Below are 22,525 nucleotides of genomic sequence, written 5' to 3' on the forward strand. Positions count from 1 at the left end.
GCCCATACACGTGTTCCAGAAATGCTCTCTTCCAGTCTTTTCTCCCGCTTGTCCTCCAAGCTCAGATCAAAAATTATCTTCTCACAAAAGCCTCCCAAGTCCCAGACATCACTGGGTCCTTCCTTTATATGATCCCATAGCATTCATAGTGCTTGCCAAGACCCCAGTTATATGTTTGCAGTTACCTATCTAACAGCTAATCCCAACAGAGAGGCACAATGACAGCCTTCTGATATTGTGGACACTTATTAATGGTAGCAGTCAGATGCTGGGATTTCACTTCTCCGCGTAAGCACTCACAGTGGAGTATCACCAAGGTGGACATTAACAAAACGCACGGAGGACCTATGGGGAGTCATTTATTGCACCTAGCAGTCAAAACCAACTCCCTGAATGAAGGAAGTCACAGGAGGCCTTGGAATGCAGATCTTCAGGCTCCAAACTTAGTCCTACTGCGCCACCAGGCTATAGCTCTGGTCCGGGAATTCTAACTGACATTCATAACGTCTGTTCTCCACACAGACACTGAAATTTTTAAAGTCTACACTAAAAATTTCCCTCCAATTTAAGACTGAATAATTAATTAGAAAGAGGAGATTATCTATATGTAATCATCTATATTATTATATATAATAATAATCTATTATCTAGATTATGAATAATCTTTATTATTCAGCCTCAAAAAGGAAGAATACAAATGGCCAACAGGTCTATGAAAAGATGTTCAACATCATTAGTCATCAGGGAAATGCAAATCAAAACCACAATGAGCTATCCCTTCATACCTGTTAGGATAGTTGTGATTTAAAAAATTAAAAGCTAAGAATTGTTGGGGAGGATGTAAATAAATTGGAACCCTCATACCCTGTTAGAGGGAATATAAAATAATGCAGCTATTGGAAAACGATATGGAAGTTCCTAAAAAAAAATTAAGAATAAAACTACCATGGGGTGCCTGGGTGGCTCACTTGGTTAAGCGTCTGCCTTCAGCTCGGGTCATGACTCAGGGTCCTGGGATTGGGCCCTGCACGGGGCTCCCTGCTCAGCTGGGAGCCTGCTTCTCCCTCCCTCTGCCTGCCACTCCCCCTGCTTGTGCTTTCTCTCTCTCTGTCAAATAAATAAATAAAATCTTAAAAAAAAAAAAAAAAAAGAATAGAACTACCGTATCATCCAGCAATCCCACTTCTGGGTATACACCCAAAAGAATTGAAATCAGGATCTCAAAGAGCCCTCTGCACTCCCATGTCCACTGCAACATTATTCACAAAAGCCAAAAGATAGAAATAATCCAACATCCATCAATAGATGAATGGATAAAGAAAATAAGGTACACCATGGAATATTACACAACGTTAAAAAAGGAGGAAATTCTACCATTTGTGACAACAAGGATGGGGCTGGAAGACAGTATGCTCAGTGACATAATTCTGTCACAGAATGAATGTTGCATGACTCCTCTTACAAGAAGCATCTAAAATAGTCAAAGGTGTAAAGTGGACCATAGAGTGACGGTTATCAGAGGGTGGGGGAGATGGATATGGGGAATTAACTGTATTTAACAATAAGGTGTTGCATAATGAAAAAATGTCAGAGGGGGAAGCTCATGTCAAGTGTTCTTACCACAAAAAAAGAAAAGGAAAAGAAAGAAAGAAAAAGAGACACAGGGAAACTTTTGGAGGTGATGGCTATGTTTATTACCCGGATTGTGGTAACGGTAACATGAGTATATATATATCTCCAAATGCACCAAACTGGATACATTAATGATGCGCAGTTTTTTTGCATACCAAGTATACTTCAGTAAAACCTGAGGGGTGAAAAAAAGCACATGCTACAACAGGGTTGAACCCTGAAGATATTACACTAATTGAAAGAAGCCAGTCACAAAAGAGCAAATACAGTATGATTCCATTTCTCTGAGGTACCTAGAGTAGTCACATTTATGGAGACATAAAGTAAAATGGCGGTTGCCAGGAGCTGAGGGGAAGAAGCGAATGGGGAGTTGTTGTTTAATGGGTACAGGATTTGGGAAGCTGAAAAAGTTCTGGGGATGGACGGGGGTAATGGTTGCACAAGAACGCAAATGTACTCAATGCCGCTGAACTTCACCCTTGAAAATGGTTAGTTTCTGTTATGTGTATTTTACCACACACAAAAATAGTCTAGAATAATACCTCTTGAAGGCTAGGCAGAGCAGTTGTTCTGAGAAGGTGACTTGGGAGTTTCTGGGAGGCCGAGGTAGGTGACCAATACAAGTTACATCATAAACCTTTTTCTATTTTTTAAATGTTGCAGCGCATGAATGTATTACCTGCTTCAACAAAAAATTGTAAGTGGAGAGGAAAACCTGGAGTCCTCTCCTGTGCTGATTTGCGTTCTAGATTATTTTTTCTTCCCCTGGATCAGTAATAAAAGCTTGGGCAGAAAGAGAGTGAAAACTAAATGCTCAAGTTTAAGGTAGAAAAATGTGTTTAAGAAAAAAGAAGTAATTGAAAATGTTAACTTATTTTGTCCAAAAGACTAAATGATGAATAATATAGTATATGCTAATTCTAGGGTACAGCAAATAAATGTGAATAAATAAAATTATTTACTTGAACATTGGAAAAGCCATTTTTCTAGAGGACTGAATCTTCTAGTTATTCTGCAGTGGTAACAGTAACATTAATAATAATAACAACAGTAATGGCTACAGTTTCTTGAACATTTGCTCTGGGCAAGACAGTGTTACATAATCAATATTTCATTTAATCCTCACAGCTAACCAATTAAAGAGGTATTATTAGATTAGCCACATATTACAATCTCAGAGAAAATTTGCCCAAAGCTACCGAGCTAAAGACCAAAATCTATGTAACTCAAGAGACCTCCAGGCTCTAAACAGTAGAAACCTCTCATCGAGGTGACCTTGGGAAATCTCCAGGGAAAATTATCACAGTAAAAGCTCTGAGAGCAACATCCTCCTTCTGCCAGCCATCCATTTCCATGGCACAGAACATGTCAGTACCCACCCCTGCACAGCTCGGCCTAGAACACGATTTCCCACTCTCACATTTTTGACTTGTTCATATTTCAGATTCAATTTTCAAGAAGAGGTTTTACTTAGCCATGAATCATCACCACAACCACCACCACCATCATCGTCCTCCTCCTCCTCCTCCTGTTTTTGCACACATTGCCGCAGGACAGTCCGTGCCTTGGCCACAGACCGGTCACAGTGTCAGAGTGCCTGGGTTTGCAGAGATGGTAGAAACTGCTCACCCTTCACTTCACAGACCAGGAAGCTAGGACCACAGGTGTGAAGGGACTTGCCTTAGCGCTCCTGCGAGCTAGGAGCGGTCAGACATAAAGCACAGGTCTCTCAACTCCAGGTCCAATGCTTTTGATTAATAAAAGCCTAAATCTCAGCGGACTGGCCTAGAGATTAGAATAAAAAGGAAGAAAAGCCTGCTTATCAAACATATCTCTCTATTAAAACAGTTTAATGTAAATAGAATTAAACTAGTAAAAGAGCAAATCCTTTCCAGAGAAAGGATATAAAGCATTTATCAGTGGATCTCAAATCCTTTCCTGGTCATTTGCCATGGCTATCTGCCATCACAACCTTCCAAAGAGAAAAGAATACTCAGAAGGGAAACTGCAGGGGTGCCTCCCGTCCATCATCCAAGCTCAGATGTGCCCTCTGGTCCAGTGCAATTTCAAATGAATGAGGGTCAAGGATGTTTTTACACATTTAACTGTAACTGTGATTTCAGCCATTTCTCCTGCAACATAGCTTCAGATAAAAACCTCTTTCTGTGGACTTATTCTGTATTAGCTAGCTCCCTCCTCCCACAACTAACACACACACACACACACACAGTCTGCTCCTCTACCTCCAATAAATTCTATTTTATCCGGAAGCTTTGCTGTGAACAGCCTATTTCCACTGTTCTTTCTCTATCAAGCTACACAGAGATTGGAAAGGAGTTAAGAAATTTTTTTAAGTTTATGTATTTATTTATTTTTAAGTAATCTCTACACCTAATGTGGGGCTCAAACTCATGACCCCAAGATCAAGAGTTGCATGCTCTTCCAACTGAGCCAGCCAGGCAACCCAAGATAAGAAATTCGGGGACCTGGGTGGCCCAGTTGGTTAAGCATCTGACTCTCCATTATGGCTCGGGTCATGATCTCAGGGTCATGAGATCAAGCCCCGCATTGGGCTCCACACTCTCTCTCTCATTCTGCAACCCACCCCCCCGGCTTGCTCTAGTGTGCGCTTTCTCTCTCTCTCTCAAAAAAAAAATATATATCATTTAATAAATGATATATGAGATATAATTTAATTTAATTAATTTAATTTAGTTAATATATACTATTATATATAACTTATGTAAGTTACTTAAATAATTTATAATATATAACATATAATATATGTATTATAAAATATACAACATATAAAATTATATGTTAAATATACCTGTTTTGTAAGTTAAATAACTTTTAAGTTATATAAGCCTCGTTTTAGCTAACTGCTCAACTTCATGTGTTCCTGCTGCAGATCTGCTAAAAAACAAAAGATAGTAAAAATAACTAAAACACAGCAAGAGTAAGAAAAAGGAAGGAAAGCCAAAGAGAAAGCCCAGAAAACCCACAACCGGCGAAGGGGGGGAGGATCAGTCATCAGAGATAAGCTGAGAATGTTGGAGAATCAGAAAGAGAAAAATTCAGTTGCAAACTTAAAAAAAAGGAAAAAACAAAACAAAACAAAAAACTTGAAAGAAGAAAGGATGCCTGCTTGGAAGAAAGATGTAATATCTGATGACCCAGTCAGAGAGTGTGGAAGTTGTGTATTTTTAAATTGTGTGACTCATTCCTTAGGGCCAAAGCAGAAATCAAGTGAGGAAAAAAATTCCCAGCGAAAAATATGTCAACAGGGTGGCGGTGGTGAGGGGAGGGTGGATTGGTGACGAGGGGAATCAATGACATCCAATGGGACCATCTAGTATGAAATCGTATCATTCTGACAAATTTGTTTCTCAGAATAACTTATTGCCCTCCCCTCCAATTTAACTGTCAAACCCTGAAGGAATGTGTAACTGGGAATGAGGCTGAGTTAGAGTAGTGGGTCTGGTACAGGATGCACTGGGGTATGAAAGTCACTGTTTTGTTTTATTGTATTGTATTGTATGGTATGGTATTATATTGTATTTTAATTTTGAGAGAGAGAGAGACAGAGAGCAGGGGCAGGGGGCAGAGGGAGAGAGAGAATCCCAAGGAAGCTCCATGCCCAGTATGGAGCCCGAAGCAGGGCTCGATCTCACAACCCGGAGATCATGACCTGAGCCAAAATCAAGAGTGGGACACTTAATTGACTGAGCCACTGAGCGCACCCCCCCCCCAAATCATTCTGTTTAAATGAATGCCTGAAATATCTCAAGGAGAAAAATCAGCAAATCCAACAACATACACCATTAGGAAATCTCAGAAGATCTTATTTTTTTAAATGTGTTTGTTTAGAGGAAGATTTTCAGTGTTTGATTATCAGAAAAGCCTTAAAAGCAAATAACCAAGTATAATCAATGAAGAAAGCAAACAGGACAACCGTGGTGTTACCAAATGGTTTGTGGGGCACATATTCTCTAAAATCCTCATGTATTTAGTCAAGGATACAGAACTTCATGGACCTAAGGTGGACTGGCCCAGAAGCAGAGGCCGTGTCTCCTGTCCTGTTGTCTATGGGGTGCACTGTTGTAAGTGGCCCTCTCTGCAAGGGTAGTGTCCTCCCAGAACTGAGAGGAAAGCCTCATTCTTGCTTTGCCCTTTTATTCCTAGACTTTCCTGAACATCCTGGAAAACTCCACACTTACAATCTCTTAAGGGAATATTTATAAACATCAAGGTTTCCTAAATTTGTTGACCCAAATTTAGCACCAGCAAGGCTCCATCCCCTTGGGAGTGGGAATGCAATTCTAAACAGTATCAGTTGCTATGGTCTGTCCCAGTCTTGGGAGGGCCAGGAAAGCCTATCTGTTCTCAACAGCTTAGATGAAGACACCAAAACAAAAGATTATTGCTTAGCATACTCACCAGAGGTGAGATTAAAGAACTTGAGAACAACGGGAAGCTGTCCTGGCAAGAGCTGTCCATGCCAAGGCCAAGGGTCCTAACATAACAAAACGCCGTGGAGGACAGAAGAGCAACAAAGGATGACAGAGAGCACATCTGGCCACCGTAACCTGTCTTACTTAGCTCCCAAGCCCTCATGTGCATTTTCGGTCTTCTTTTTTTTTTTTTTTTCTATTTTATTATGTTCTGTTAATCACCATACATTACATCATTAGTTTTTGATGTAATGTTCCATGATTCATTGTTTGCATGTAACACCCAGTGCTCCATTCAATACGTGCCCTCTTTAATACCCATCACCAGGCTAACCCATCCCCCCACCCCCCTCCCTTCTAGAACCCTCAGTTTGTTTCTCAGAGTCCATAGTCTCTCCCCCTCCGATTTCCACCCCCTTCATTTTTCCCTTCCTACTATCTTCTTTTTTTTTTTTTTTTAAACATATGATGTATTATTTGTTTCAGGGGTACAGGTCTGTGATTCAACAGTCTCACACAATTCACAGTGCTCACCATAGCACATACCCTCCCCAATGTCTATCACCCAGCCACCCCATCCCTCCCACCCCCACCACTCCAGCAACCCTCAGTCTGTTTCCTGAGATTAAGAATTCCTCATATCAGTGAGGTCATATGATACATGTCTTTCTCTGATTGACTTATTTCGTCCAGCATAATACCCTCCAGTTCCATCCACGTCGTTGCAAATGGCAAGATCTCATTCCTTTTGATGGCTGCATAATATTCCATTGTATATATATACCACATCTTCTTTATCTGTTCATCTGTCAATGGACATCTTGGCTCTTTCCATAGTTTGGCTATTGTGCACATTGCTGCTATAAACATCGGGCTGCACATACCCCTTTGGATCACTACATTTGTATCTTTGGGGTAAATACCCAGTAGTGCAATTGCTGGGTCATACGGTAGCTCTATTTTCAACTTTTTGAGGAACCTCCATACTGTTTTCCAGAGTGGCTGCACCAGCTTGCATTCCCACCAACAGTGTAGGAAGGTTCCCCTTTCTCCACATCCTCGCCAACATCTGTCCTTTCCTGACTTGTTAATTTTAGCCATTCTGACTGGTGTGAGGTGGTATCTCATTGAGGTTTTGATTTGGATTTCCCTGAGGCCAAGCGATGTTGAGCACTTTTTCATGTGTCTTTTGGCCATTTGGATGTCTTCTTTGGAAAAATTTCTGTTCATGTCTTCTGCCCATTTCTTGATTGGATCATTTGTTCTTTGGGTTTGAGTTTGATAAGTTCTTTATAGATTTTGGATACTAGCCCTTTATCTGATATGTTATTTGCAAATATCTTCTCCCATTCTGTCGGTTGTCTTTTGGTTTTGTTGACTATTTCTTTTGCTGTGCAAAAGCTTTTTATCTTGATGAAGTCCCAATAGTTCATTTTTGCTCTTGCTTCCCTTGCCTTTGGCGATATTTCTAGGAAGAAGTTGCTGCAGCTGAGGTCGAAGAGGTTGCTGCCTGTGTTCTCCTTTAGGATTTTGATGGACTCCTGTCTCACACTGAGGTCTTTCAACCATTTTGCATCTATTTTTGTGTGTGGTGTAAGGAAATGGTCCAGTTTCATTCTTCTGCACGTGGCTGTCCAATTTTCCCAACACCATTTGTTGAAAAGACTGTCTTTTTTCTACTGGACATTCCTTCCTGCTTTGTCAGAGATTAGTTGACCATAGAGCTGAGGGTCCATTTCTGGGCTCTCTATTCTGCTTCATTGATCTATGTGTCTGTTTTTGTGCCAGTACCATGCTGTCTTGATGATGACCGCTTTGTAATAGAGCTGGAAGTCCAGAATTGTGATGCCGCCAGCTTTGCTTTCCTTTTTCAACATTCCTCTGGCTATTCGGGGTCTTTTCTGGTTCCATACAAATTTTAGGATTATTTGTTCCATTTCTTTGAAAAAAGTGGATGGTATTTTGATGGGGATTGCATTGAATGTGTAGATTGCTCTAGGTAGCATTGACATCGTCACAATATTTGTTCTTCCAATCCATGAGCATGGAACGTTTTTCCATTTCTTTGTGTCTTCCTCAATTTCTTTCATGAGTATTTTATAGTTTTCTGAGTACAGATTCTTTGCCTCTTTGGTTAGATTTATTCCTAGTTATCTTATGGTTTTGGGTGCAATTGTAAATGGGATCGACTCCTTAATTTCTCTTTCTTCTGTCTTGTTGTTGGTGTATAGGAATGCCACTGATGTCTGTGCATTGATTTTATATCCTGCCACTTTACTGAATTCCTGTATGAGTTCTAGCAGTTTTGGGGTGGAGTCTTTGGGTTTTCCACAAATCTTTTTTTGAATCACATTATCTAAGATTTCTCTTCCCCCTTCTATCCATCAACATCGATTAGAACAACAGCATCCCCCCTACTGTTTCTAAACTTCATGAGGCTTAGAACATCGGGACAGTAATTTGCCACAAGGATGCAATATGTGGAAGGGTGAACTCAAGCAGAACTAGTATCTCTGGGTACGGTGGGCCGATGCCTGTCAAATTGTAATGCACAGGGGCGCCTGGATGGCTCAGTCATTAAGTGTCTGCCTTCGGCTCAGGTCATGATCCCAGGATCCTGGGATCGAGTCCCACATCGGGCTCCCTGCTCGGCGGGAAGCCTGCTTCTCCCTCCCCCACTCCCCCTGCTTATGTTCCCTCTCTCGCTGTGTCTCTCTCTGTCAAATAAATAAATAAAATCTTTAAAAAAAAAAATTGTAATGCACATACAAATTACCTGGGGAGCTTGTTAAAATGTAGGTTCTGATTCAGCAAATCGGGTAGGACCTGAGAAGTTTCATTAGTAACAAGCTCCACGTGATGTTCAGGCCGATGGTCCATGGGCCACACATTTTGTAGCAAGGACCGAGTCCACTCAAATAACAGACCCAAAAAGGCAAAGGGTCTCAACTAAGGTCACAGGGTTAATAAGTACTGAGCTAGGACTTGAGCCCAGTTTCTCGGACTCCCAAATCTAGTGGGATTGCTCTGTACAAAATATATGCCAAGTCTCCACAGATCTGGCTGTATGTCTCTCTGACGTAGGTTGTCTGGTCAAAAATAAATCAGTTATGGGACACCTGGGTGGCTTGGTTTGTTAAGCAACTGCCTTCGGCTCAGGTCGTGATCCTGGTGTCCCGGGATCGAGTCCCACATCAGGCTCCCTGCTCAGCGGGGAGCCTGCTTCTCCTTCTGACCCTTCCCCCTCTTATGCTTTCTCTCTCCTTCTCTCTCAAATAAATAAAATCTTAAATAAATAAATAAATAAATAAATAAATAAATCAGTTATGTCACACTGAAAGATCATCTCCAACAACCAAGTGCAACATTTTTTTTCAGTTACAAAACCTAAAACCCAGGCCTCTTGTTTTCTCATTTTTCAAAGTTCTTATTAATATCTGTTCATCAATGGAGACATTTGTGAAAGGAACTAGAGCTTTCTGAAAGCTAATATTTAAGCTCCCTGGACCTATGATTCATACACAATCAAAAAAGAAGAGGAACGGTAATATATGAACATCAAGTGGGAAACTCTGCACATCTCATCTTCAGTCTCTGTAATGAAAACAGAAATGAGATTCAAAATAAAGCCTTCGGAGAAGAGATATACAGGAGAAGGGAATAACATCTCCAGCTGCATTTCTGTGAACACATAAGCCAAGTAATTAACCCAGTAACAAACAGAGCACCTGGCCTCCTCTCATCCCCCATAAGCCGGGGGTCGTTCCTTCTCCTGGCCTGTGCTTGGTCCACAGAGAAGGCCCCTAATTCAAGACCTAGCAAAGGGAAGAAAATAACGCTGCTTCTTGAAATACAGGTTCTTCAGTTCTCTCTCTCACTTCCAATCCATCCTGCTGGGAACTCACAAGATAACTGAAAAGGAAGCAGAAAGATGAAAAAGAAGGGGAGGGGGACAACGCTCTTGGGATGAGTCTGTAACACAAAGCACTAATAATGAGGAGCGGCATCTTCTGCCAACCAGAGGCCCTGTTCCAAAGTCTCATGTCGGAGTCAGCATGGGTCTGACCAGGCAACCCCCAAAGGTCAGGGGTCACGGGAATTCGTCAGCCTGGGAGCAGAGTTAGGGGATACACAGAGCATTTCTTTCCATCCCTCCTGGCGAAGAATGACAAACCCTGACACACAGGCATCCCACAACTCAAACAACTGTGTTCTGCAAACAAGCCACAGAGTTCGAGATCAGGAAGCAAGGCAAGAAGCCATGCTGGGCAAGTTTTCCCACACAGTTCTGCCAATGGATTTCATTCCTTGGCTACATCACCCTGGGCTTCAGCCGGAGCTCAAGAACAAGAGGGCAGAAACGGTTACATTCTTTGATTGTATGGAAAAAGAAGCCGCAGACCTTTCCATCCGGGCCAAGAACTGAACTGCGTTTAAGGGAGTACAGTGGTATGAAGCATACCCCTCTCTCAGTGGACGCGCCATCACACAGCATAGAGTTTTAAATGCCATTCATCTCATTGACAACATTTGCAGAGCAAAACACAGAGAATACTTCATTCTTGCGTTTTTGGAAATGAGAACTTAACAAAGTTTAAAGAGTTACAATGATATAACGGCACATCCTAATAAAAACTGAGGTCTTATTAGTGAGAAGCTGGAAGACCACTCCAAGTCTTCATAGGGTCCTGCATCCTAAGATTAAATTTCTTTTTTGGGCAGATGTTCCATTTGCTCTGGTGACAAAAAGTAAAATTCTCTTCACCTCAATGTAAAGATGGCTAAACAAAGAAACAGAGGGGTGCTCTTCAAACATGGTTATTGGGTAGAAATGTTTTTCTCTGACATGTCAATAGGATCTGAGCATTTATGTAACTGTGTCTTCCTGAGAAGCCTCCTCCCTTGTTCCAGCTCAAGCAGTTGTTCATTGGAGATCAGAAGCAAAGAACCCAATAGTCTCAGGAAATAGACACCGACTTGTTCTTCACCTTGAATTGAAGAAGAGGTTGGGGAAAAGTATTGGTCAAGACTTTCGAGAGCTCAATGGAAAAGGATCTGCTCTTTTTTTTTTTTTTAAGATTTTATTTATTTGCGAGAGAGAGAATGAGAGATAGAGAGCATGAGAGGGAGGAGGGTCAGAGGGAGAAGCAGACTCCCTGCTGAGCAGGGAGCCCGATGTGGGACTTGATCCCGGGACTCCAGGATCATGACCTGAGCTGAAGGCAGTTGCTTAACCAACTGAGCCACCCAGGCGCCCAGGATCTGCTCTTAATGTGCATACACAGCCCACCTCTCCATACTGCTATATGAAACTGAGTACCTCAAGCTTTGGGAAACATGCTGACAATGGGTGACTGTGTCCTCATGTGACTGTCATCTGGGGGCAAAGGGATGATAAAAAGCCCTCTTTTCCTCCTGAAGCTAGGATTTGGTTCAGTTGGTAGAGCGTGAGCTAGATTTCAGCCCTCACTGGTCCCCATGATGGGGTACTTTTATGGAGTTGGCTTTAGGTTGGGGTTTCCCCTGAAGCAAGTAGCTATTCCTTGCAAGAAACACCTGGAAAAAAGAAATAGAAGATGGGCTTGAGTCTGGGGTGGGGAAATTTTCCTCCTTTCTCAGAGGCCTCGTGATTGGGCCCAGGACTCAGCAGAGAACTATGCTTCAGTGCACCCGATAGCAGGGAGATGGCCAGTAAGGCAGATCCTTGCTACAGATCAAAAGGCCGGGTGCTTGGTCAGAGACCCTCTTGGAGCTCAGCCTAGACCCAGCACAGCCAAGGCGAAAAGAAGTCTCAGGTCATTATGTGTATTGTCCTTCCTTCTCTTTATATGCAAACTTTTTAAAGAATCTTACTGAAAATTAGTTTGGAATCTGATGTGCTTTGCAGAACTAAGAAAAGCCCTGACCCAGGCCCAGAAGAGAACAGTAAAGTTGATAGCAGTGTCTCCTTCCCAAAGTCAACATGATGGTGGCAATCACAGTGGCAGTCACAGTGTTCCTGGAGCCACAGTGTTCCTAGCGTCACAACGCTCTCAGACCCAGGAGGGCCACATAGCAGAACAACATCACACTGCCCTGATGAGGAGCCAGTGCCCTGGGAACACACCAGAAGTGATTCATGGGCCATTTAAGCAGACTGTATTCTAGAAGTCAATAGGTGGCGTGCGAGCCATTGTTTGGGTGGTTGAGGAACCATAATCTCATTGTGAAGCCACAGCCTGGAAAGGTCTACAGGAATGTGGGGCAGTAAAAGGCTAAATGCTGAAATAAACGCATCCTTCCCTTCAACCACTATTTACTGAAGGTTTACTATGGAACACAACTAGATGTGTGAACAAGACAGCATGAGGGAAAGAAAAGTTAAGCAAAAAAGAAAAGAAAGTATCAGGTATTTTAGGTTCTTTTAAAAATAAAACAGGCAATGTGATAGAACACTGGAGGCATCTAATGTAGACTGAATGGTCAGGGAAGATCATGAGCTGGGATCTGAAAGACAAGAAGGAGCAGCTATGTAGAAATCTGAAGGAAGAACATTCTAGGCAGAGGGAACATGAATGCAAAGGAGATGAGGCAGAGTGTGTTTGGTGCAACTGAAGAACAGAGAGAAGGTCAGTGTGCCTGGAGTACTCGGCGGGAGGGCAAGGTGATGGGGCAGGAGGGCAGGGAGGTAGGCAATGAGCAGGTCAGAGGGAGCCCGGAGGCCAGGACAAGGCATTCGGGTTGTATTCTACCGTGATGGGAAGTAAGTAGAGATTTGCAGCAGCAGAGCGCACTGCTCCATGAATGGGTTTAAAAGTCCAGTCTGGCCATGGTGAGAAATGGTCTGCAGGGAATTAACACAGGAAGTGGAGGACCACTTGGGAGGTCAATGCCGTGGTCCAGAAGAGACAGGACGGTGACTAGAACTAGGGGAAAGTCTCTCAACCTCGAAACTACTAACATTTTGTACCATATAATCCTTTGTTGTGGAGGGCCATTCTGTACACCGTAGAAAGTTTCCAATATCTCTCACTAGAAGCCAGAAGCAATCTCCCCTTTCCCAGTTGTGACAACCAAAAATATCTCCAGACATTGCCAAATATCCCCTATAGGGCAAAACTACCCCTGTTGAGAATGAGCAAACTAGGGTGTTAGCTGTAGAAGTGACAAGAGTGGTAGATTCTGCACATATTTTGATGGAAGAGCGGACAGGATTTGCTGATAAGAATAAATAGAGAGTGGGAGAGAAATAGATGAGTCAATGATAATTCCACGGGTTTTGGCCCAGGTAACTAGAAGAATGGAGTAGACATGCCCAGCGATGGGGAAGATGGCTGGAGGAGGGAATAGAGAGGATTGCTTTGGGGACGCCTGGGTGGCTCTGTCAGTTAAGCATCTGCCTTCAGCTCAGGTCATGATCTCAGGGTCCTGGGATCGAGCCCCGCATCAGGCTCCCTGCTCGGCAGGGAGCCTGCTTCTCCCTCTCCCTCTGCCTGCCGCTCTACCTCCTTGTGCTCTCTCTCTCTGTCAAATAATAAAATCTTAAAAAAAAAAAAAAGAGGATTGCCTTGAACATGTCAAATTTAAGATTCCTATTAGGCATACATGTAGAAATGGCAAAGAGCTGGAACTAGGAAATATCAGAGTTAGATACATAAATTTAGTAGTTATTCGTATACATATACAGAGATAGAGGCAAATGATATAGATGATAGGCAGATGAGTGATGACAAACAGATAGACAGACAGGTAGACACAAAAGACAGATAATTATACAAAGAGATGATTAGATAGATGATAGATAATAATGATAGATGATAAATGAACAGATAGACAGATGGACAGACAGAATGACAGATAAGTAGATAGCAGTTGAGGCTGGTCAGGATCACCTAATAAGAGGGTCAAGTTAGAGAAGAGGGAGCCACAGACCAAGCCCTGGAACATTCTATTAATTAAAGATATGGAAAGGAGTAAAGGATGTTGAGACAGAACTCTCAGAGTGGTGGGTAGGAATAAAACTGTAATAATATGGTGTCACTTAAGCCAAGAGAAAAAAATACTTAAAAATAGGAATTGTGTCACATGGTGCTGAAACACAAGTACAAGGAAACCAGAGAAGCACCTACTGGCAACACGACCTTCACTGATGACTTGACAAGAGCAGTTTTCATGAGGTGTCGTAACAACGTGGGTAAAGAGATTCGGCTACTCCTACTAAGCCAACAAAAGAACTGGGTACTTTTCTCAAGTATTTGAAGCTGTTATCTACAATGGTGTGAGATAAGCAGGGATGACTAATGAGATTATCCATATTTTTCGTGTAGAAATAGTTTGCAAGGGGCATGTGAGGTTAAGGCAGTCACTGAAATGAAGGTTCTTGCTACAGCTTTCGAGACAAGCTGCACACTTAAAAACCTACCAAAAGGGAAAAGGGCACTGGAATTCTTCAGACTGAAAAGAAATCCTAAATCATACTAATGAGGCATAGAAACTTGGGTTCCATCAGAGCAGACTCTTCTCCAAACCTGCTCTGAATCAATGAGCTAAGTCTTGCCCACCAGCCCCCATCTTTCAGCAGCAGGGAAGACAGTGAGGTTCAGCACAGAAGAAATTACTATCATTCTACCAGACTAATTTAGAATCAGAAAATTCTCCAAAACAGAATACTTCAAGAATAAATGTGAGTGAACAAACCAAGGGAACAAATTTGCAAAAACAGTTTCACAATTTTTCCCCAAATAAATTCTCTGACCCAGAAGAGGAAATTAAAAAAAAAAATACAAGGCAATTATTGAGTCCATTTAACAGCCTCATTCTCTAATCATACTAACTACTGGACAGGTGGGATGGGCCTGCAGGTCCATAAGAACAACCCATTTAATGGCTGGGAGATTTCCTGGTGAGAAATGCCATCAGAGTGAGATTTAGAAGGGAGGGCCCAAGGAGCTACAAAACTCTCACCTTGGGAAAGAGGGAAGACCAAACATGGATCTTTCAGTCCCACCAGTCAACCTGGATAGGTTTCATGGGAAGAACTGGAAGAGACTTACCATGTTCATGGATTGGACTAAACATAACAAATGTTAATTTCCCAAATTTATATATAGGTCTAATATAATTCTTACCAAAATTTCAGCAAATTTTTGTGGTCAGATTATTCTAAAACTTATATGGAAAGGCAAAGGAAGGAGAATTACTAAAACAATTTTGACAAAATATAAAACAGTAGGAATCATTCTATTTGATTTCCAGACTAATTATATAGCTCCAGTGATAAAGATTCTACTGGTGGAATAGAATATAAAACTCAGAAATAGACACAAAAATATTTCCAAGTGATTTTTGACAAGTATAGAAGCAATTCAATGGAAGGAAGGTAACTTTTTTAAAAAAAATGGTGCTGGAGCAATTGGACATCCATAGGCAATAAGAAAAAAAAGAGAATGAGAATGAACCTCTACCTAAGTCTCACATCTTATACAAAAATTAACTCAAAATGGATCATGACTCAGGGCACCTGGCTGGATAAGTTGGTTACGCATCTGCCTTTGACTCAGATCACGATCTCCAGGCCCTGGAACTGAGCCCCATGGCAGGCTCCCAGCTCAGCAGGGAGTCTGCTTCTCCTCCCTCTTCCTCTCCCCCTGCTTGTGCTCTCTCTGTCTCTCTCTCTCTCAAATGAATAAATAAAATCTTTTTAAAAAAATTTTTTTAGGGCGCCTGGGTGGCTCAGTTGGTTAAGCGACTGCCTTCGGCTCAGGTCATGATCCTGGAGTCCCAGGATCGAGTCCCTCATCGGGCTCCCTGCTCAGCAGGGAGTCTGCTTCTCCCTCTGACCCTCCTCCCTCTCATGCTCTCTGTCTCTCATTCTCTCTCTCTCAAATAAATAAATAAAATCTTAAAAAAAAAAAAATTTTTTTTAAATAAAGGGGAAATTTTTTTTTTTTAATGTATCATGACTTAAATATAAAATGTACACATAAGGAAGAGCTGGGGGCCTGAAGGAAATAGGTGTGTCTATAAAAGGACAGCACAAGGAATTGTTTGTGATGGAAATGTTGGGCATCTTGACTGTATCAATGTCAAAATGCCGGCTATGATATTGTACAGTAATTTGGGCAAGATGTTCCCATTGGGGGGGACTGAGTCAAGGGTACATTGGATCTCTCAGTATTAGTTCTTTCAACTGCATATGAATCTATAACTATCTCAAAATAAAAAGTTTAACTTTAAAGAAAAACTGAAAATAATACCTCTTTGAAAATTTCAATCCATAATTGAGCTCAAAACAAGAAAGAAAATCTCAGTGTGCTAAAAGGGAAAAGGAAAAAGTTGAGTGGGAGTTGAAGCTTAGTGGCCCGAGAGAGAGAGAGAGAGAGAGAGAGAGCCATGACCAGCTAGCTAGCTATTCAGATTAGGGGTCAGGATCTAATGCCCCGGTAGTGGCTGGAATTGAGGTTAGGCTTTAGGATAGAGCCAAAAATCATATTCACTTTAATAAAGCCTGAGGTGAGAAATACTGTCTCTGACTGTGAACAAGAATTTAAAATATTTACTAAAATAACAAACATTAAAAATATTTACTGACTCAGGTATACAGTCCAGGTGCTGGGAGACTAGACCAAGCCATCGATGAAGGGGGTTACCCATGAAGGGTCAGAACCCCAATCCCGTATCATGCAGAAGTGTGGAGTGTAACACTTTACAGAAACGTCAACTGAAATACTAACAACAAACTGACCTGGAACAAATCCTTAGAGGGCCCCTGGCAACAGCAAATCCAAAACGACCCCCCTGGGAGTCTCACAGGTAATGACTCCCACCAAGGAGGACTTCCAAGTCTAATTGATTAAACAACACGGTCTCTCCATCAAAGAACTTAGAATGGAACAAATCAACTAAACTGTTCAAAAGAAGCAAATTCCATAACTTCAAGGTTATAAAGACTTGAAGGGAGAGAGTGACGAGAATGGTAAAGACGACAGAGGGAATGCTGCTGGGCTGGGACACGGGCTGACTCAGTGGAGAGCAGCCTCCAAGAAGATGGGGACCAAAGCCATGTGGAAGGTATTAAGTGGAGGAAGGAGGTCACCCCACACCCTGGCCCGAGTGACCTTTCTTGGGTCTTCAGTTTGCAACCATCTGAGCCTGCTCCAAGGGAAGCTAAATAGACCCTAAATTATAGACAACCCCAAGAGAACACAGCCTACAGCATTAGGGTGACTACATCTAAAGCAAAGATTATGCCAGGCCTGAGCCAGAGAAAGGAGAAGCAGATGTCCTCCTCCACATGAGAGTGTTTGCTTCCTCAGAAAGCCTTCCCAAACGCCACCTCTGTCCTTAGGGTGGTGGGGGGCGTAAAAGTGAATATATCCTAAGCCTGCCGTCCTGTGAATTTGATGGTGGGGTCATGTTTGGGTGAAAGGGAAAACAAATACCACAGAAGTCAGATTCCAGAGAAGTGATCAGGAGAAATCAGACACACGTCCAACCACTATCACTTCGATGCGGAGCACTGGCCATAATGGTACATGAACTTGGAGCCAGCCAGCTCATATGCTCACAGAAAGGGAAGAAAGTCACTTGGATTTTAGTGCCTATTTTATAACTGTCCATAAACTGTTCAATTCTGTGTAACGGGCTACAAAATTATGCCAGTAGACTCGTTCTTCTGGCAAAAATCATTCAGCAATTTGAATCTAAAATTTCCATCATCTGGCTACCACATTAGTCCATTAGTGACTATTTGCTTCTTTGTGTCCCTGTGTTTAGTATGAATCTGGAATCTGAATCTGAAAATGCCCACATGGTAGTCCACACTGCTCCCTGGGGCCATTTGAAATTGAAAAGGTCCCAATATTCTGTTCCCGAGCGTGGAATAATGCTAAACAGTGTGCAGTCTCCCTGAGAGAGTACAGGATGAAAAGGGGGGACAACTGAGAGCAGCAGTTCTCAACCCTGGCTGCACGCTAGAATTATTCGGGGAGAACTGCTACTTTAGAGTAATATTGGCTAATACTGCTAATTAATCCCCACTCACGCTAATCCATTGGCTGGCAACACCTACCACACATTAGAGTTTCCTAGGGAGCTTTAAAAAATTACTGATGTCTGAGCTCCAGTCTCAGACCACTTAAATCCAAACATCTGGGAGGACGGGTGGGGAATGGGTACTTTTTAAAAGCTCCGCAGAGGATCCTAATGTTCAGCCAGGGTTATGAATGACTGCTCTAGTCCAGTCTTAAACTTCAGTGAGCACCAGAATCTCCTGGAGGGGTCATTAAAACAAGCGTTTCAAATAAGCAGATAACAGAGATAGAAGGTAGATTAGTGGTTCCCCAAAACCAGGGGAGGTGAGGGGATTAGAGGGCAACTTGTAAGGGGTAGAAAGTCTCGGGCTCAAATTAGCTGCGCAGTAAAGTTATTCGACATCTTCAAGCTTCATCATCTACTCAAATATAACCAAGATGGGGGGCTGGAGAGCAGAAGAGGATGACATACAGAAAACCCCTCACACGCCACACAATCCAGTACCTGGCATATTGGAAACATAAAAAATTGATAATAGCACCCAACATCCATTGAGTGTGTATTATTCGTAAGCACTCTCCTAAGGTGTTTACATATATTTATTCATTTAATTCCCACAATACTCTATTACGGGGATCAGGACTTTTTTTTTCCTATCAAAGCCAGATAGCAATTTTGGGGGCTCATGGGCCATACAGTCCTGATCCCAACAGCTCTGCTGTTGTACTGTGAAAGCAGCCTTGGACAATGTAAACACGTGGGCTTCTCTATGTTCCAATAAAACTTCATTTATGAAAACAAGTGGTGGTCCAGATTTGGTCTGCGGGCCGTTCTTTGCCAAGCCCTGCTGTGTGAGATGGGTATTGTCATTATCTCCATTTTATCTCTCACAGGTGAGCAAACCAAGGCACGAAGGGATAAACTGAGCCTAAGTTTCCGTATGAAGTCTGATGACGAAGTCCACATAGTCAGCTATCTACCAGAGCAGCCGGTGACGACACCGTCTTCGCTATGAGCCTCTCTCAGTCCAAACCCAGGTCCTCCTAATTCAAAAGGGGCTGGCCAGCCACTCAGGTACAATCCCCTCAGAGCGGCCTCAGAGGCTGAAAACCCGACTCCAGTCCTCCCTTCCCCCCACGCCGTTCCTGGTGGAAGTTCTCCCTGCTCTGAGGCCTCAGCGCCCTTACTCTCCATACCTCCCGCATTGGTCAACTTTTACTTTCATGCATTTCTCCCCAACCCGTTTGGCAGCCAGGACCATGCACATCACAAGTGTTGAATCTGCACGTGCTGAAGGTGGGTGCGAGCCCACTGGTAACTGGGTGTGCAGGCTGGGAGGACGGGGGCCTGGGGGCAGAGGAGGGAGGCGAGGGACCCAGGCACTCACCAGTCCCTGGCAGGCGCTGAGGGCCGCGGTCCCGATCCTGGTGCCCCGTTGCAGCACTGTGCCCCGGAGATGGCAGGGGGGTGCCGAGGAAGCCACCATCTTCACATGGGAAAGGTTCCCGTATCTCCGCTCCAAGATATAGCTTTTGGAAAGAAATCCCTGATTGACGGACAAGTTAAAGAACAGGTCCTTCTCCTCGTGTGAAATTCTGTAGTACACCCGCTCCTCTGGGCCATCCAAGTCTCTCTTCCTCCTGTTGTTGCTGCTGACGGGATGGTGCAAGCCATAGGACTGAAAATGCCCACTGGCATCTACCCGGACCGGGGCCACCACGTGGTATTCAGGCAGGGCCTTGATAAAATGCTCTGAAAGAAAAGGACACAAAGAATAAAACTGAGAGCACTCTCTGCTGAGTCTCCAGCAAGGTAAGCGCTCGGCCATTTGGAACTTAGACTTTAGCGTGTTGATGGCAAAATACCCCTGTTGGCCTGAAGTTTACAGATCCCATCTACCGCACAAACACCGGCAACAGTAAACTCCCTGAACCACTCAAAAGCGACTCGGGGCCCCTCCTGGATGACACGTGGCAGTCTGAGCCGGCACCCGGGCACAACTCTGGATGGCAGATGTTTTCCCAGAGACAAATCAAGATGAGAATTCACTCATGAGGCGTCCAGTTAGCAAGGAGGCAAGGTCAGCTTAAGGAATGTTTCAAGTCTTGAGTTGATGAATACAAGTCACAGAGCCTCGCTGTTTATTTTAAGGAGCTTAAACGCCTCAGGAACTTCCCATTAACTCAGGTTCAAAGAAAAATAAAAACAGCTAACCCGTCGTATAGACTCTGACAAACTTCACACGGATCACAGCATTAGTGTTCTGTAACATGAAACCGGTACTTAAAGAAACAAAGTTGGATTTTTTTTTTTATTTTTACAAAGTATACAAAATAAAATGGTAAGATGAAAACTTTAAAAATGCAAGACAGGACACTTGTCCCTTCCACACAGGAGAACACATACACCTTTTGGCTTGCTCACGTTTAAATTCCCACCACTTCCTCCTCATCCTGATGTTTGAAAAGAACAAGGAACCTAACTAGCAGGGGCGAATCATCCCTCAGGATGCCAGACTACTTCAGGCAAACCATTAGCCACTTAGTAAAATAACTCATTGTTTGCGTTAGAGAGAAAAAAGAAAAGAAAAGAAAGAAAGAAAAGGAGCCAGGGAGGAAGCAAGAGAGCAAGAAGGAAAATCAAATTCCACTTGCCACCTCCCAGATGTATTCCTTGCGCCTTCTAGCTTACGTTGTTTTCTACAGTTACGTCGCACTTTTGCACTCTCTACTGATAGCCTGTTTATTCTCACTTAGGCTTGAACATCCCAACTACAATCCCCCTTCTTTCTCCTAAGGTCCCTGGTTCAAGTTCTTTCAGGTCCTTAACTTTCCATACCTCTCAGAATAGCCTCATTTTACCATGGTTTTTGTGCATCAGACTTTATTCCCGAAGCCTCTGGAGGCAGAATCTTGCCCATCACAGCTGCCTGGCTCGCAATGTGTCGCTCTATCAACGAACACATCTGTAGTAGGTTAATTAAAAGAACTGGACTTAATGGGGTACATTTATAAAACAGCCTCTTTTCCCAGACAACTGCCTTCCAACACACTTTGTGAAATTGTTCATCTCTGCCTTGGATGAAATCTGGGGCAGAGCGCAGAGTTTTCAACTTAGGTACTAATAAATAGTCTCCGTTTTTTAGGTGTAAAAAAATCCAGAATCACTGCTTCTAATTGCAGCAGTTCTGAGCAACAAATCACACAGCAACACGGACAAACCTTTAAAAACAAGGTTCAGTGAAAAATAAGAAACAATACAAGTTAATACAGAGCCACTGACATCAATGGAAAATACATGCACACCAAAACAATAATACAAAGTCAGCCAGAACATATGCAAAGGAAAAATACATATGGAACCCATTAAAATGGTTTTCCATGAGGAGGAATGGGAGTGGGGACAAAAATGCAAAAAAAATAATAAAATAAAGCAAGAAAGGGGTTTTGCGCAAATCAGTGACGCTAGCGTGCCATGAACTAGGAGTCAAATTGACTCAGTCCTCTGATACTCCCCAAAGAATATCTGGACATATTTAGCATCAGAGTCTCACCGACCTTCCAAGTTCAGAGCTTAGGAGGGGAAAGGCCAGGGTGGGTCGGAAGAAAGTGGATACAATTGGCTTCCTTTGGGTTACTCTTTTCTTCTGCTACTCACAGTAATGTCTCTGGCTTCTCCAGGGTGAGCAGTGGATGGAAGTTAGGGGCAAAAAAAGTCTTACCCAACAGTGTATAGCCATCATCTTGCAATGGGCCCGGCTGTGCGTGCTCACTGCCCAGATGCTGACTCCCCCTCTCAGGGAATGCTCCTATTTGCCTTATAGGGCCTGTCGCTGAAGATGCATCTCAAAGAATTAAACATGATTTTTGAAAGTATAAAATGAAAGATAAAGCTTGCCTAAGCCCTAGCACCTACTCCTCAAAGAATAAAAGAGCAAACAAATTTAGAGCTCTTGACCCAGTTGCTTTCTTTCTAATGGGTTTTGAAGAGATCCAGCATAAGTTGGCTATACAATAATATAATGATAATAACCACAGTAACCATTTAACGAGCACTTGCTATGAGCCAGGCACCATCAGTCCCTTCTCACTCAGTCCTCACAATTTCAGTGAATTCTCATTTCATAGATAAAGAAACAGAGCCTAAGAGAGGTCCCAGAGCCAATATGCAACATCACTTATACTGAAATCTCATGTTTCCTATTTCAAAATCATGTTCTTAGCCCCTGTACTTCATGTACATAAGCAGTTGCCCTTGGCAGAAATGTATAACAGAGTAGAAGTGATATCACTGCCCTGGGGAGATGATTTGACAAGAAGAAGGTGGCTTGACTTCTTTAAGAGGCTTCAATTTGCTCAGCAATAAAGGGAGGATAATAATGGCCTGTTTGGCAGGTAGAGTAACAAGGGGTAAGACTAGTTTTGCCT

At 42.8% G+C, this 22,525-nt stretch overlaps 1 protein-coding gene across 5 annotated transcripts in view; it reads right to left on the reverse strand.

The window, feature by feature from the left end:
• Positions 1–22,525, reverse strand: part of LOC118006572 (A disintegrin and metalloproteinase with thrombospondin motifs 12-like) — a 298,824-nt gene that overhangs the window by 271,505 nt on the left and 4,794 nt on the right. For all 5 annotated transcript variants that reach the window (XM_034999292.1, XM_034999293.1, XM_034999294.1 and 2 more), the window contains exon 2: positions 19,486–19,850. In XM_034999292.1, coding sequence (XP_034855183.1) covers positions 19,486–19,850 — 365 coding nt within the window. The remainder of the gene's footprint in view (positions 1–19,485; positions 19,851–22,525) is intronic.

Source organism: Mirounga leonina, unplaced genomic scaffold (genome assembly GCF_011800145.1).
Source record: "Mirounga leonina isolate KUSES-001 unplaced genomic scaffold, KU_Mleo_1.0 Mir_97, whole genome shotgun sequence".
NCBI classification, from domain to species: Eukaryota; Metazoa; Chordata; class Mammalia; order Carnivora; family Phocidae; genus Mirounga; species Mirounga leonina.